This window comes from Carlito syrichta, unplaced genomic scaffold (assembly GCF_000164805.1).
Source record: "Carlito syrichta isolate Samal-C Ts95f unplaced genomic scaffold, Tarsius_syrichta-2.0.1 Scaffold136010, whole genome shotgun sequence".
Classification (NCBI taxonomy): Eukaryota; Metazoa; Chordata; class Mammalia; order Primates; family Tarsiidae; genus Carlito; species Carlito syrichta.
The window spans coordinates 61092-77943 of record NW_007080106.1 but is presented as its reverse complement, the minus strand read 5'-3'; the positions used below and the strand labels follow the sequence as shown (position 1 = coordinate 77943).

Here is a 16852-nt window from a genome sequence, read left to right as displayed (position 1 = left end):
TCCAGCCACAATGGACGGACCTCAGGATGGAGGATCAGGCCCACATCTTAGTGGCCTGTGACCTCTGCTGGGTCAGGAGACCATGCCCGGCCTTCCCAGGCTGTGCTTTTTGGAGCTGGGCCCCTCCTCACCTCCCATGGATGGCCGGACACTGGGCGGAAACGGGCAAGAGGGACCCTTGTAGCCTAACCAAAGCAATTTGTGTTTGCAGTTCAATGTCCAGAAGTCCACGGAACCTGTCCAGCCCCGAACCCTCCTCAAGTTCCCAGACATCTACGGACCCCGGCCTGCCGTGACAGCTCCGGAGGTCATCAACTACGCGGACTACACACTGAGGTCCACAGAGGAGCCCGCTGCACCTGCCAGCCCCCAGCCTCCGAGCGACAGCCGCCTCAAGAGGCAGGTCACAGAGGAGCTGTTCATCCTCCCGCAGAACGGTAGGGGTGCCCCGCCCCACGCCCTTCCCTGGGCGGCACCCAGGCAGGGTGGGCCGGAGTCGCCGAGGGTGCTGAGGGTGGCCTGGTGGAGGGCCAGGGGGGAGCCCCAGTGTCTATTGCATTTGTCACTGGGCAAGCAGGGCGGTACGGGTCCTCGGAGTGACTGTCCTTTCTTTCTGCTGACACGTTGCCCCAGTCCCCAGCTTCCCACTGGGAATGGGGTGTCTCTTCCAAGTCACGCGTGTGTGGCTGTGAAAAGAGATGGAGAGTCAAAGTGAAAACCAGGGGCTTCAGGGTCATGGGCTTCATTGGCTGCCACGTGATCTACTTGCTGTGTGCTGGTTGGTTCTGCAGCTGATCTCCTTGGGCCTCAGTCTCCCCATCTATCAAATGGGACCAGACTCTCCATCTGAAAGGGTGGTTGTAAAGTGTGGATAAAATGATGTTTGTAAAATGCTTATTTTGGGGCCTGGCACAAAAGGCATCATCAAAACATAGTGTCATTGTTTCTTTTCTTTTTTTTTTTTTTTTTTTGAGTCAGTGTCTCACTTTGGGTGGAGTACAGTGGCATAATTATGGCTCACGGCAGCCTTGACTTCCTGGGCTCAGGCGATCCTTCCTCCTCAGCCTCTCAAGAAGCTGGGAATACAGGTGCACACTATCACACCTGCCTAATTTTTTTTATTTTTATTTTGTAGAGACAAGGTCTTACTCTGTTGCCCAGGCTGATCTCAAACTTCTGGGCTCAAGCCATCTTCCTGCCTCGGCCTCCCAGGGTGCTGGGATCTCAGGCGTGAGCCACCTCTCCCAGCTTGTTATGTTTTTATTCTCCTTTCCATCAGCACCAAAATAAAGCATGCAATACCTTTAGGTACTGCACTGGTGCTGGACACAGGGACAGGTTTTTTTTTTTTTTTTTTTTTTGAGTTATAGTCTTACTCTTTTGCCCAGGCTAGAGTGCAGTGGCACACTCACAGCCACCCCAGTGTCAACCTGCTGGGCTCTGGCTATCCTTCTGCCTCAGGCTTCCAAAAAGCTGGAACTACAGGTGCATGCTCCCATGCCCTGCTAATTTTTGGTATATTATAGAGACGAGATCTCGCCAAGTTGCCGGGGCTGGTCTTGAACCCACGGGCTCAGGCAATCCACTTGCCTCGACCTCCCAAAGTGCTGGAATTATAGGCTGAGCCACTGAGCCCAGCCGGGACAGATATTTGAAGCAGAGGCACAGTCCCTGACCCAAAAGAATATGGAGGCTTTTTAGAAAAGGAAGCATGAAGCCAGGAGGGTGGAATGTGGTGTCATCTGGGCTTTGCTTTGTGAGGTCGGCGAGGGAGCCGGTAGACACAGAAGCAGCCTGGCATGTCCTTATGTTGACCCACCCCTAAGGCACCTCCTGGTCTGCGTTCAACCAGACCCCATGCTGGCCAGTGGACAGTACCCCCTGCCTGCCCTGGGCCAGAACCATAGTGATTAGCCTTGCATTTCAAGAGCAAATCCACGCAGTGCCATCCATAGCATGAACGGATCCTGGCTGGCTTCTAGCCTCCAGACTTGCTCATCCATACTGGAAATAGACTTTAAATAGGCCCATTGAAGACTTGAGACCTAAGGACAGGGGGCAGAGGTGAGGACTCTTGGGGGTGGCAAGGATCATCATCACCCCCTTTCCATATTTCCCAAAGCTTGGATGGAGCCAGGATTGGATACACTTCATAAAGGAGAGCGGGAGGGCAGATGAGTGCCTGGAACTTTGGAGAATTTGGGACACGTTCATTAGGTCTCCTCTTTTTATGTTTCCTCCTCTTCCCCGCCCAGAAGCCAACAGTCTTGCGCTGACCCCACAGAAATCTCTCAAGGGCTGATTGGTTCAGCAAACATTGACCAGAGGCACGGGGCGTGTCAGGGAGAACACCAGATGGCACAGCCACTGTCCTCCTTGATGTGATGTGGTCCACACCGCCAGTGACAATACACCCCGCTCACTGTAGAGCTCAAAGTCCTGTTTCTTGAAGCTGGGTCTGCTCTTACATTTTCAAGTGCTGCCTCCTTGGTCCCTCCTGGAGATGGACAGTAGTGAAGTCGATTTGCTGGTGATGCACCCTGACTGAGCCCCCACTCATGAGAAGAGATCTCAGATAGGGGGTGGCTGGTTTCGATGACTAGGCTGAGGCTGTCTGAGAGCTGAATACTTGGGGTGCTGGGTAAGCCCCTTCCAACACCACTGCCACTGTTTGCTGGATGCCCTTGGACGCTACATGGGTCCTGCATACACACGTGTGTGTGTGTGTGTGTGTGTGTGTGTGTGTGTGTGTGTGTGTGTGTCACTTTGCTGGTCACACCCTGGTCCCTCTCCTTTCTTGGATGCACGTGGGAAGGTTTTCACCGCTTGCAGGAACCTCATCTGGAACCATTTTGGGCATTAAATTGGCCTCAATATTTCTACTCTCTCAGTGAGTTCTGAAAGTCAGAAATTCCAGTTTGCTTGAAGTGGAATCTTCTGTGGCCGCTGGGTCTTTTGATTATTGTGTTATGTTTAACTAATGAGATTCTTCCAAATATTAGGTGCCTGTTGGAGGGAGGGGCAGAGTGGGCAACACTGAGGGTTTTAGGAACTTAAAGAGAAGTTCATTCATTCACTTGGCAAATATTTACTGAACATGTATGTGGTGAAGTTGAGTTCACTACTCTGGCCTTGGCCTCAGCATTGACTCCTGTCTTGTCCTTCAGTGTTTATCTCCAGCAGTTAAATTCTTGGGATTATGCTCTGTGAAGAGGAGGAACTGGATGGCTGGGGAGGGTTTGCCTGAAACAGGGTCACCAGACCGTTCCCTTACCAAAAGCTCACCTAGGGCGAGGCTCTAGGCTAAGAACTTTCTCTGCTTTTTGTCATTGAATGCTCACAGTTCCTCCAGGAAGGAGGGACTGTTATCACCTCCTTTGTCAGGATGGAGAAACTGAGGTTCAAAGAAGTCAAGTCACTTGTCCAAGGTCAGACAGCTCGTGTCCAATATTAAAGACCACAGGGCTCTGATGGTCCTTTGTGATGCAAAGCCGATGACCACAAGTGTTGCCTTGGTGTGGCCACCATGAGTTTGCATGCAGCTGGGAAGGTTTGGGTTTAGATTCGTGGCGCAGAAATGGATCAGGTGTGATCAGGAAAGCAGGACCCCACCCAGAGTGGGTGGCAGCGATGGTTCTGCCTCTCTTAACAGGTGTGGTGGAGGATGTCTGTGTCATGGAGACCTGGAACCCAGAGAAGGTGGCCAGCTGGAACCAGGCCCCCAAACTCCACTACTGCTTGGCCTACGACCGGCAGAAGGCTGAATTGTTCGTGACTCACCTGGAAGGTACTGCTCTTATTTGACTCTCACGGCCTCGGTGTCCCTCTCCCCTGGAGGAACTGTGCAGGCTGGTTGGGAGCACCTGCAGCTGGAGGGAGCACTGGATGAGTGCTCTCACAGCCAGACCTTGAAGAATGTACAATGCCCAGGCACAGAGATTCCCCGCCCCCTCCTCCCTCGACAGTCCAAGTGGCGATTCCTGGCTGGAAAACGTCTTTCCTCCAAATGCTGATTCAAGGACCAGGCTCCTTCCAGCTGTCCCTAGCCCCTTCAGGCTTCCTTGTCATCTGCATCCAGCAGGTGAAAGGAGAAAGAGGAGGAGAGGGCAGACCACTGCTGAATAGCCTTTACCTGGCTGACACCACTTCTGCTTGCATCCCATTGGTTGCAACTCGGTCACGTGGTCACACCCAGCTGCCAAGGGCTTTTGGACATGTGACTAGATTAGTGGCCAGAAGTGAGTCTTTGGTGACCAGCTAGCCGTCTCTGCCACAGGTACTTTTGACATTGAACGGGACTTTGTGCTGGACACCAAGGGTGTTCTGAATGGTCAGAAAAGTATCTGCAATACAAGAACCCGGCTGTCTCTCTGAGGGGACCAGGATGTCCTCAGTCTCCCCACCCTGACAAGTCACTTGATGGTGGTCAGCAAACAAAATTAGGACTTTGCAAAGGATTCAGGGCTAGCCCTGGGGCCAGGTAAATAGGAATTTTGTATTTAATTTTGTTTTGAGTGAATATTTTTTCCTTTTTGTTGTCTTTGAAGATTTTTTTTTTTCTATCTGGCCAATCTTACATTATTTCTTTGAAGATTTTTTTTTTTTTTTTTGAGTTGGAGTCTTACTTCATCTCCCAGGCTGGAGTGCAGTGGCACACGTGCTCACGGCCACCCCAGCGTCAACCTGCTGGGCTCTGCGATCCTTCTACCTCAGCCTTCTGAGTAGCCGGAACGACGGGTACGCACTACCACACCCGGCTAATTTTTGGTTTATTGTAAAGACGAGGTCTTGCCAAGGTGCCTGGGCTGATCTCGAACCTGCAGGCTCAGGCAATCCACTCGCCTCAGCCTCCCAAAGGCTGAGCCACCGAGCCCGGCCTCTCTGAAGACTTTTAAGCACTTTCATATACATTACTGCGTTCGGTCTTCACAATAGTTCCATTTTTGAACTCTAGCGACTCACCTGACTTGCGAAAATCGCTCCATCTAACTGGTGACAGAGCCAGGACCGAACAATCCCTGGAAGCTCCGTGAAAAGCTGTTGCTATTAGAACACACGGCCTCAGTTCTTCAATCTTCAGTTCCTGTGATATGTCAGCCTTTCCCTCCCACATCATCAGGGAGTCCGTCACAGAAGTGGCACAGCTGCAAAGGGTCTGGGTGAATCCCCGTTGGGAAGCATTTGAAACCCTAAGGTTCAGAATGGGAAACAACATTCATGGGGTAGCAGCCAAGTGATTTGCTTCACAAACGGCTGTGTGGTAAATGTTTAAAGCCCAGAACAAACGAATCACAGTATCAGCAGCAACACCAATACAAGTGGGAGTAGTGGGCCCGGCCCCTTGGGGAAATCTCAGCCTCGTGAGTTGGGAGGACTCCAGGAAGCACCAAGTCTCATCCCTGTTCTCCAAGAAAGACCAGCCTATGCTGACCCAGGTCCCCTCAGCTGACCTCCTGCTTCTAAATGTCTTGCTAAGAGGCGAGTCCACAGAGCCCTGGTGGTCAGCAGGGGGTTTTCCAGACTCCCACAGTCATGACCATCCAGTGAATTCCACAGCTCCCGCGGGGCATGTTCCCGCCCTCCCCTGGTCCCCGGGAAGGCCCACGTCTGTGTTGCTTTTCCCTTTCCTGCAGCCGTGACCAGCGACCACGACGGAGGCTGTGACTGCTACGTCCAGGGCAGTGTGGCCAGCAGGACTGGCTGCGTGGAGGCTCAGACGGTCCTGAAGAAGCGGCAGCTGCACACCGCCTGGGAGGAGGGCCTGGCACTCCCCCTGGCAGAGGAAGAGCTCCCCACGGCCACCCTGACGCTGACCCTGAGGACCTGCGACCGCTTCTCCCGCCACAGTGTGGCCGGGGAGCTCCGCCTGGGCCTGGACGGGGTGTCTGTGCCTTTGGGCGCTGCCCAGTGGGGCGAGCTGAAGACTTCGCCGAAGGTAGGGCTGCCACTCGGCCAGAAAGGGCAAATCTGTGGGTGGAGCGCGGGACGGCAGAACTGGCCGGCGCTGGTGGAACGAGCCTTGGAGTCCTCCCCAGCTTGGGGTGAAGGGAGGCTGGGGCCTTGGACAGGGCAAACGCTGGAGCAGACCCATTGCCCGGGATTTGGGATTCCTGGTGTCTGCTCCTAATCTTGCTTCTAACTTGCCACTCAGGCCCCCTCGTCTCATGGCAGATTCCATGCGGGGTGCCATAACGGTGCCATCCCCATTCATACTTCCTGTGCTCCTACCATGCGCCGGGCACTGCACGCAGTCAGAGGAAGGGCGGGGCCTCGCCGCTCACAGACTACAGGGACACATGGGCACGGACCGACGATGATGGCCATGACAGCAGCAGTGACGATAATGTTGTCTGACATGTGTCGAATCCTGAGACAGCCAAGACGGGCCTAACTGAGATCTTCAGATGGAGAGTGCGGTGGTGTTTGCGCTGGGCTCTGAAGAGTGACCGGGACTGGGGCAGGCTCAGAGCTCAGAGGTCTGTGCCGTCCTAGTCCCAGGGTGATGTAGCTACTTGTCTGCTGCTGGGAAGACATGGGTGGGAAAGCAGAGTCTACTGAGACGACGCAGTCCTCAGAGCGGGACTTCTCGTTGAACAAGCTATTGTTCTCACAGGACAGGGAGAGGGCCTGGGTTGCTGGTTGGCATGTAGTTATTTGGGCCCTGGGTTCAAAGCCTCATCCATGGACCACATTGAGGGAACCTTCTGGATGGTGCATCTCCCAACCAACTGGGCGGTGCTAAGCTTATCCAAAGACTGTATAACCTGTCTAGCCCGACATATGTACTACCTGGTCCTTTTCAGAGAAAGCCTGCCAGCCCTCATGCCAGAGTTAAAAAAATATTAATAACGGAGCCTTTTACACTATTTTTTGTGGCGATGGGGTCTTGCTATGCTGTCCAGGTTGGTCTCAATCTCCTGGCCCCAAGCAATGCTCCTGCCTCGGCCTGCCAAAGTGCTGAGATTACAAGTGTGAGCCACCACACTGGACACGGGCACTATTTTTGAATACTCACCATATGTCAGTTGCTATGTTGAGGACTTTACTTGAATCCTTCCACTTCCCAAATCAACAAGGTGAGAGAGACGCCCTGACGATTCCATTTACAGACGCGGACGCTGGCGCTTACAGTAACTCAGGAGCCCACCTGGAGTCACCCAGCCAGGTCACAGGAGCCCTCGAGGCCAGGTCGGTCTGACTCTAAGCCCAGTACTGTCGCCTTATCACCAAGCTGCACAAGCACTGAACAAGCTCGAGGCGTGTCCGATGGGGGCTTTCCTGATAGACACCCTGACTGCAGAGGAGCTCACCTTCCCATCCCCACCCCTCTTTCTGCTGCAATGTTCTCCTTGCCCGCTTCTCTTTCCCAGGCTTGGAAAATGGGCAGAAAAATTTACACCCCCTCTCAGAGGACATGCAATGTTTCAAAGCCCACCCTCTAATGAGCTTGCAATTTGGGACTGGCGTGGAACCGTGGAAGGGCCCCTGGGGAGGCAACTGACACTTGGGTTTATTAAGCTGGTAAATGGGCTTTCTCTGGAGAGGCAGGGCTCCCCTCGGGCTGAAACTCAGCCCATCAGACAGGAGTCTCAGACATCTAACCCTGTGGAGGAGCAGCCATCATTCATTCATTCATTCATTCATTCATTCCCCAAATACCTCACCCAGTTCCCGCCACGTGCAGGGCACCGTGCTGGGAGGACACAGCAAGACTAACTCTGATGAAGTTCTGCCCTCACTGACCACCCATCCTAATCGTCCTCACACTAGCGGCAATTGTCGCTGCTTTGCAAATATGCACTCACATCCGATCGCCAGCCTGTCTACCGCAAACATGAACACCCTCAGAGGGTGGCGTGGAGTCACAAGTAGGAGGTGACACTAGGTGTATGGGGGCAGGAGAGAGCCCGGGCCAGGCCAGAGGGTGCCTGGATATGGTGCAGCCAGCTGGACTAGTCGGGGCCTTCCTCAACACAAAGAAGGCACTTTTAACACTGTGTTTTGTAGAGATGGGGTCTTGCTGTGTTGCCCAGGTCGGTCTCAAACTCCTGTCCTCAAGCAGTGCTCCTGCCTCGGCCTCCCAAAGTGCTGAGAGTACAGGTGTGAGCCACCATGCTGGACAGGGGCACTATTTTTGAACACTCACCATATGTCAGTTGCTATGTTCAGGACTTCACCTGAGTCCTTCTACCTGTCTTCTGACAGGTGCGGTCTCCTCCCACCTGCCCTGGGGGAGCAGTGGGCTCGAGCCTGGTCTCCCTGGGACTGCAGCCCTCCGATCAGTGGTCTTGAATCAGGAGGCTGGGGCCCATCCCGGCTCTGCTGACACCTGATGGGTGCCTGACACAAGGCCCTGGGCTCAGGATCGTCTGTGGAATGAGAGACTGGGAGGACAGCCCACCGAGGAGGCCGCAGAGCCCGCCCGGACTTGGGCCATGGCCTTCGCTCTCAGACCAGACCTCTGACCACGGTGCTGAGCTCTGCTGCCTGCTGTCCGCATGACCTCTGGCAGCAATGCATCCTCTCTGAGCCCTGGGTTCTCACATCTAATATGGAAACAAGGCCAGCATCTCCCTCGGGATTTTTGTCAAGATTAAAAAGGCCAGGCACGGTGACTCAGGCCTATAATCCCAGCACTTTGGGAGGCTGAGGTGAGAGGACTGCCTGGGCGTATGGGTTCGAGACCAGCCAGGGCAACATGGTGAGACCTCGTCTCTACAATAAATCAAAACGTCAGCTAGGTGTGATCGCACATGCCTGTAGTTCTGGCAACTTGGAAGGCTGAGGCGGAAGGATCGCCTGAGCCCGACAGGTAAAGGCTTTCAGTGGCCGGGAGCGTGCCACTGCACTCCAGTCTGGGTGATAGGGTGAGACTCCAACTCAAAAAAAAAAGATTAAAAAGAACATCTCACCCCCAAGTACCTGTTGTGTGCCACTGTGTGCCAGGCATCGGGGATGCAGTGAGCAGAGGCCGTGTGGACTGGCGGTCTAGGGGTAGACACCAGGGTTGCATCTAGCACACAGCAGGGGCTTAATAAACATTAGCTGCTATCATTCAGGTCATCACCAAGGTTCCTTGAGACTCCCAAATTGTTTCATCAAGTGACTAGTCACTTGTGGCTAGTTAAATCCTTGGGTTAATCAGGAAATAGAGCTCAGGAAAGTGTGACTTACTCGAGGCCACACTGCTAGTGTTAGGATTGGAATTCAGACCCAGTTAATGCTTTCAGCACCACCCTTGCCCTGGGTTATTTTTTATTTTTTTGAGAAAGCAGGATTCATTGAGTGGAAGGAAAAGCTCCCACAGCAGGAGGGGACCCAAAGGGGTTGCCCCACCCTGGGTTATTAATCATTGTTGTTTTGACAGTTGTCATTAGCATTAGAGTTTACGACTTTTACCGAGAACGTCCTACATGCATGTTCCAACTTCTTCCCCTGATACATATATTCCTTCACAACACTAACGCTGCCAGATGTTTTATATCTAATCACCTTCGGTGTGGGCTGACGGGTTTTGTTCGTGGCTTTGGCCACTGCGTCTGGAGCACGTCTAGTGCTTTATGTATGCTCGCCAGGTGAGCAAACCCATGGAGGCCACGCAAGCAAAAGAAAATGGATTCCTGCCCTTCTGAGTGCACCACACGGGGTGGATGGACAGACGTCACTGCGTGTCTGAGTGTGACAGGAGGGGGAGGAGCATGGGGGGCTATGGTGGCCATGTGCCAGGGCCCAGCCTGGACCCTGGGACACCTTCCTGAGTTACTCTCCCTGCATAGCTGGAAGAAAAGAACAGAGCCGAAGGGGGGCGCACGGATCGAGAGTCGCAACATCTGATGGGACAAGCTCCCAGGCGCCCTCCGCCCACTCCTGTCTTGGTGCAATGGCCACACCACCTGCCTCCCCCAGGAATCCTGGGAAGGGTGTCTGTGTTCTGCTCTGAGGAAGCGACGTCCTGCCCTCGGCTGACCCCGGCCACACACTCCCCTTTTCTTCTCTCCCAGGTGTCCCCAGAGCTTGGATTGCCACTAAATACCACCTCCTGGGGGGAGTCTTTGGTCCTTGCTGACCCTTAATAATGGGCTTGCTGAAATTCCAAACAGACTTTTGTGGGGATTTTGGTGGAAAGTCATGCACTTGGGGCATGGGCACCACTGGATACTTCGTGGCGACATCAGCACATCCTCCCAAGTGCAGTTCTTACAGTTGCCTCTGACACATGACCTTGATGCCCAGGGTTTTGTTGACGCTGCTGACTTCTCTGTTAAAGGACACGTCCCTGCCCAGCACCCTAATGTCCCTCTGTTCACTCTCCACCAGGACTGGAAGGAATTCTTTTTTCACACAAAGCAATGAGTTACGCTGCCCCGGGAGCCAGAAGGGTCCATCAGGGATTCTCAAGCTGCCTTCTTCTCAGCCCTAGAGTTCCATAGAGGCGCCCCAGGAGCTTGGGGGTGGGTGGAGGGTGAGGGGACCCTGCCACATCGCAAGTGATGTCTCTTTGCTCTGTTTTCCGTGTTGGGTTTGAGTGGATGATACATGGAAAATCACATGGCCAACAGAACAGATGCCTGCTGGAACACACACCACCCATGACTCCTCTGTGTCTGACTTCTGCGAGGGTGAGAAGCCAGCACCAATGGGTAATGGTCGCTCAATGCCTGCTGGATGCAAGGCCGGTGCGCCCCCAGCCTCAGTGCTTGGTGTTGGGTCAGAGGCCCCCCAGTGAGACTCCCCTCCACGTCTCCCCTTCTGTTTCAGGAGCCATCTGCAGGTGCCGGAGAGGTCCTTCTCTCCATCAGCTACCTCCCGGCTGCCAACCGTCTCCTGGTGGTGCTGATTAAAGCCAAGAACCTCCACTCCAGCCAGTCCAAGGAGCTCCTTGGGAAGGGTGAGTGAGGTGTGCGGGAGGGAGGTGGCATCCGGGAGGGATGGGACAGGTGAGGAGAGAGGCAGAACACAAGCAGGTTTGTGGAGTCATCCTCAACTGTATCCCCCACCTGAACTCACAAGCCAGTTCTAAAGGACATGCTCACCTCTTTGAGTTTACCCCCTTCCACTCCTGGGTCGATCTCACCCACCAGGGCCCAGGTAAGAGCAACCTGGGCTCTCTGTCTCCGAGATCCGCTAGGAGATAATTAGCCTCAACCGTGGACCTCAGGAAACCAAGGGTCAGACTAGAGTTGTTGGTGGGGGGCGGGGAGGAGCGCCTGGCTGCTGGGAAAAGTTGGCCCAGCCTGTGTCATCCACGTCAGGCTGGCCCCGCCTCTAGGCAGGTGTCAGAAAGCCCTGGTCCTCCTCCCATCTCAGCTAGCCACCCCCCACACCCACCCCAGTCTCTTCTCCCTTCCCAGCCGTTGCCAACAGCTACCCCCTCACCACCTGCGTCTGGGTGACGACAGAAGGTATGTGGGTGCGTGGGCCGAGGCCTAAAGCTCTGGGCATCTGTGCCCCACATACCCAAAGCAGTGTCTCTTCAGTACCCTGGAGGCCTTTGTTTTTTCCTTCTGGGTCCCCCCAGAATAGGTTCCCAAGTCTTGGGGACCAAAGCAGGCACTCCTGTCAGAGCAGGAAAGCATCCTCAGCTGGCTGGGCTAATACCTGGACTGTGAGCCATGTGCTCCTGGCAGGATATAAATAAAACTCTATTTATAGCTGGGGATAAATAAGGAATTGTCACTGCATTCAGAATTTTGAGCAAAGGATGCTGGGCTAACAGAATCAGAAGAGTTGATCTCTCTGGCAGATTCCCGAACCAAAGGTCAGAGCCCACTGCTCTTTCCTCATTCCCTCCAGGCAAGTCTTTGCCGCTCTCCCTCTTTTTATAGGACAGTTACAGAACAACACTTTGCCTCTCAAATATCTCTGCTGAAATAACAAACTCACTCCCCCATAGTGACAGCAATAAATACAAAGTAACCGTTACTCTGGCAGCATCAGCTTCAGGAACCTTGGCTAGGTACTCCAGTCTGAGCCTTGCGATGGGACATGAAGCCCCCTCTGGTGACTTTGTTGTTTGTGGGTTTGGGGAGTGGGGAAGGGGGAGGGATGGGACTCAGCTGGAGCCATGCCCTGGGGGAATGAGGGCTCAAAGACAGGCAGTCTGCCTTCCCCTCCCCCAGAGAGGAGGCCAGGGTCCTCCAAGAACAGATGAGAACTCAACCACCCACCCGGGGACCTGGCATTTCATTAACATGAACAAATGCTTGGCCTGAGAGTCAGTGGCATGAAGACCTGGGGCCCGGCTTCGTGTGTCTGGTCTGAGTTTTCAAGCCAGCTGCAAGACCCCTGAGCTGTTGTCCTAGACCTGGTTTGATGTGGGGATATGAGATCGCGAGGAAGGGCTCCCGCCGAAGGGTGAGGCCCTGGTGGTGACACACTAGCATGTCCCCATCACGGGCTCCCTGGTGACCAGCCTCATATCATGGCATTGTCCGTTCCCCATGCCAGAGCGGGAGATCTGGAGAGGCTGGGACTTTTGCCAGTCCCCACGTCTAGACCAGCGCCTGCCGTAGGGCGGGCCCTGAGTAATTATTGGATGGATGCGTAGTGGAGGGGCAAAGAGATTCTCAGTGCAAGTCTTGAGCCAGACACAGTCTCGCCAACCCCTGGAGGGAACATCGTCCTGGGCCCTGCCAGATCCCAGAAGCTCACCCTCAGCCCTTCTCTCTGTCCTGCTCCTCCTCCCAGATGTCTCTGTCAAGGTGACCTTGAAGCACCAGGCTCGGAAGCTGAAGAAGAAGCAGACAAAACGGGCCAAGCACAAGATCAACCCGGTGTGGAACGAGATGATCATGTTCGAGCTGCCCGACGACCTGCTGCGGGCCTCCAGCGTGGAGCTGGAGGTGCTGGGCCAGGACGAGGTGGGGCAGAGCTGCACGCTGGGCCACTGCAGCCTGGGCCTGCACGCCTCGGGCTCTGCGCGCAGCCACTGGGAGGAGATGCTGAAGAACCCGCGGCGCCAGATCGCCATGTGGCACCAGCTGCAGCTGTAATGGCCCACCGCCTCCCTCCAGGGCAGCCGGGCCGTCCTCTGCAGCCTCCTCTCCGTGCCCCATCCTCAACACGCCTGCAAAGGCCGGGACCCTGCACCTCTCTCACCACACTCCCGCTTCTAGGGCATCAGCAAGGCAGGGCGGGGTGGTTGCATTTTGCTCCTCTGTGTTCTTGAAAGAGACGCATTCATCCAACACAACTCATGCGCCCATCTTGCAGGTGGGGTTAGGCCGGATGCAGAGACAGCTTAATCTGGGAAATAACGGACTCAAAGAAGAATTCGGCTTTTTAAAAATAAGCATTCCGAAAAGGCTGAACGAGATCAAAGTATCCCAGCCCAACTCCTAGAATTAGAGATGGTCTGGGTGGAATGAAAGCTCAGCCAGGAGGTAAGTCATGCTCCCCATGCGAGGCGGTCACAGCAGGTCTCAGACTTTAGCATGTCAAGAGTCACCAGCAGGGTCCCAGGCCCACCTGAAGACCCTCCAAGTCAGCGCTTCTGGTCGAAGCCCAGGAGCCTTCATTTTGAACAAGCACTGGGGGGTGCTCACATCGAGGTCAGAGCACTGCACTTAGAGAAACTCCTTCCACAACATTCCAGACAGGTTTTCGGCCACAGTCCTCGATGGAGTCTCAACACCAGAGATCCGGGATCAGTCAGTCTCAGTGCTGGATACCTCAACCACCAGTGTGGAATCTGTAGCCTCTATTATTAACTATGTTAGTTCTTTTTTTTTTGAATCAGGGTCTCACTCTGTTGCCCAGGCTAGGGCACAGTGGCATGATCATGGCTCACCACAGGCTTGGCCTCCTGGGCTCAGGCAATCTTCTTGCCTTAGCCTCCTGTGTAGCTGGGACTACAGTCGCACACCACCACACCTGGTTAATTTTTCTATTATTTGTAGAGACAGGGTCTTGCTATGTTGCCCAGGCTGGTCTCAAACTTTTGGGTTCAAGCAATCCTCCTACTTTGGCCTCCAAGTGCTGAGATTACAGGCATGAGCCACAGCACCTGACCTAATTATGTTAATTCTTAATATTTTAATTTGCGCTTTCAGATCCTGTTCTTGGACTGAATTTGGGGCTTTTTATTGAAGAACTTTATTTATTATTATTTTTTTTTTGAGTCAGAGTCTCAGTCACCCAGGCTGGAGTGCAGTGGCGGCATGCTCACGGCCACCCCAGCATCTACCTGCTGGGCTCCGGTGATCCTTCCCCCCGCAGCTTTCCAAGTAACCAGAACTACAGGCATGCGCTACCACACCCAGCTAATTTTTTTAATTTTTCGTAGAGACAAGGTCTCACCAAGTTGCCCCAGTTGGTCTCAAACCTGCAGGCTCAGGCAATCCACTCGCCTCGGCCTCCCAAAGCGCTGGGATGACAGGCTGAGCCACCGAGCCTGGCCAACTCTGTAAGTTTTCTCTTAAAATCAGTTTATATCATCCCTGACAAAGCATACGAGGATACCTGTGACTCGTGGGCGGATTCCGAGTGCTTGCTGTCACGTCCACCAGCACCACCAAAGTGGCCCTCTGAGATAGACCCCTCTTTTCGGCATTCCAGTCACTTCAGGAGGGATCTAGTTACCAACTTAGTCTATTACATCCGGCTACGTGGAGGTGGAGACCAGCAGTGACTTCAAGAAGAAAATGAGACCTTTGGCACATGCACCTCCTTCCCTCGATTTTCAGGACCTCTCGCTCTCATCAGTAAATAATGGCCACAGCTGGGTTTTGCATTCCTGCCTTGTATTTCCAAATAGGTGTCCCCACTTCATTAAATCTAAATTTTGAGCCTTGATGAGGGGATGTAACACTCACCTTTGGGCCAGTTCTGGTTCTGGGTTCGATTGCTCTTGTCCTTCAGAACCTCAGTTTGGCCACCTGTGAAACGGGTCCCAGGACAGGCCTATCCCTGTGAATGATGCGATAGATGAAATGGTGTTCCAGTCCTGTAGGCACTCCCTGGCTAAACACAAACTCAGAGTCTACCGGCAGATTCTCTTTAAGCAGGGTTATATTTTTTACTTCAAATTGGCAGCTGAGAATGTCCAGAAAGTTCCAGAACCACTCCAGGCATTTCCAGAATCATAGATTCTGCATTTGGACTCCTGTATGCTAACAGCCAAACTCTGGACCTTCAGATGTCAACCTGGTTCCCTAAGCTAAGACAGAATTCCCAGGCAAGATGGGTAAGGATTTCATTCCTTCAACAAGTCAGTTCATACTTGGCCTCCCCCTGAGAAGCTGACCAAGGACCTCATAACCTCTGGTCATTATTTTTCCTTCCTGTACAGACATAGAAAAACATTAGAAATAACGTCTACCCATTCTCCAAAGAAACAGAAAAAGAATCGAACCCCTCTTTCTTGGGAAAGTCAGATCACTGGAAACCTTGACCATGAAGGTTGGCCAGCTCCTACCAAGTGTTTTTTAGGCAAAGCACTTCTAAGCAGCTTTCTGTCATGTGCTTTTGAGATCCCCTCACCACATAGTCACTTCTTTTCGGTTGGCATGGCTAAAAGAAGACAAAATGTCTCCTATGGAAGCTGACCCACATTCTCTTCTTGATAACAACTGCTACTTCAACCTAGAAAATGTTGAATTCTAGATTGACAATCAGGAAACGTGGTTCTGCTTCCTTACAACCCTGGGCACCTGCCTTATGGTCCCAACAAAGGAATCTGAGGTGACTGGGCAGGGCCCTGATCCCAAAAGATCAATTCCACCCATAGTCATTCCATCATGAAGCATCCTTTTTTTCTTTTTCTTTTTTTTTGAGTGGTAGTCTCACTCCGTCGCCCAGGCTGGAGTGCGGTGGCACACTCATGACCACCCAAGCATCGACCTGCTGGGCTCCTGCGATCCTTCTGCCTCAGCCTTCCAAGCCTGGCCCTTTTTTTTTTTAATCGCGAAGTTTTAGCCTTCCAGAATTCAAACTAAAGGTTGCCCCTCATGGGAACCAAACTCCACTGAAGAGCATCTTAGGTGTTAGCCACAACCTCCCTTAGCATGGATGTACAGGAATGAGGCGGGTTTCAATGGGGGAATTGTCTGTTATGTTCACTGGTGTATTTTAAGTATCTAGGATAAAATTGTCTCATGAGTGTGCCACAAATATTTGTTGAATAAATTAATGAACTAAGGCTGAATAAGGGGGTGGGTAGACAGAAAATGACACTGCAGAATGGCATAAACATTCGAGTCCTAGCTGAGTTGTCAATGGTAAAAGTACCAGACATCTCAGCAGCTGACCTAGACATTTATGACATTGAGTATTACTGTTTGCCTAGTGACAATTCATAGCTCTCCGTGGAAATGAACCAAAGAAGAGAATAGATTGGCTATGCTTTTCCACCCAAATTCCAGCTCAGTGAGTCTTCAGTTTCCCAGAGATGTCAGACTGCCAAATCAAAATACTTCCATAACCTTGGCGTCAGCTCACCTGGAAACAGATACATTTGTAGGTCACTATGGAGTTGGAGCGGTGATGGAATCTGTGTGCAAACATCTGATCACTTTTAAAGGAACACCTTGTCCTGTGCCAGGGAGTGTTTTGTAGAAGGATGTGAGGCAGGGGTGAAGGTCAAGTGAGAGACCCTTTCAGAGGAGGCCGTTGCCCAAGAGATGATCCGGATCTTTCAGAAGACATGTCCGTGGAGATGGAATGTCAGGAGTCCACCCACACTCACCGGCCACTCCACCTCTCGCATTAGATCAATATCTATTTGTTGAGTGCCACTGATCAAGGCCCAGCCTGCATCTGTCCATTTTCTTTGAGATGTGATTTTTCCTGTGGGTTGAGTGACAGTTCACCCAGAGCAAAGCTGGGCAGGGAAAGCTTGCAAGGAGGTGGCCCT

At 53.0% G+C, this 16852-nt stretch overlaps 1 protein-coding gene across 1 annotated transcript; it reads left to right on the top strand.

The window, feature by feature from the left end:
- The first annotated feature begins 214 nt into the window (after positions 1 to 214).
- Positions 215 to 13785, top strand: SYT13 (synaptotagmin 13). The gene is made up of 5 exons (XM_021708387.1): positions 215 to 437; positions 3653 to 3787; positions 5634 to 5935; positions 10759 to 10888; positions 12688 to 13785. The coding sequence occupies exons 2-5, from the start codon at positions 3676 to 3678 to the stop codon at positions 12990 to 12992; spliced, it is 849 nt and encodes a 282-aa protein (XP_021564062.1). The 5' UTR covers positions 215 to 437; positions 3653 to 3675; the 3' UTR covers positions 12993 to 13785.
- Positions 13786 to 16852: the final 3067 nt, after the last annotated feature.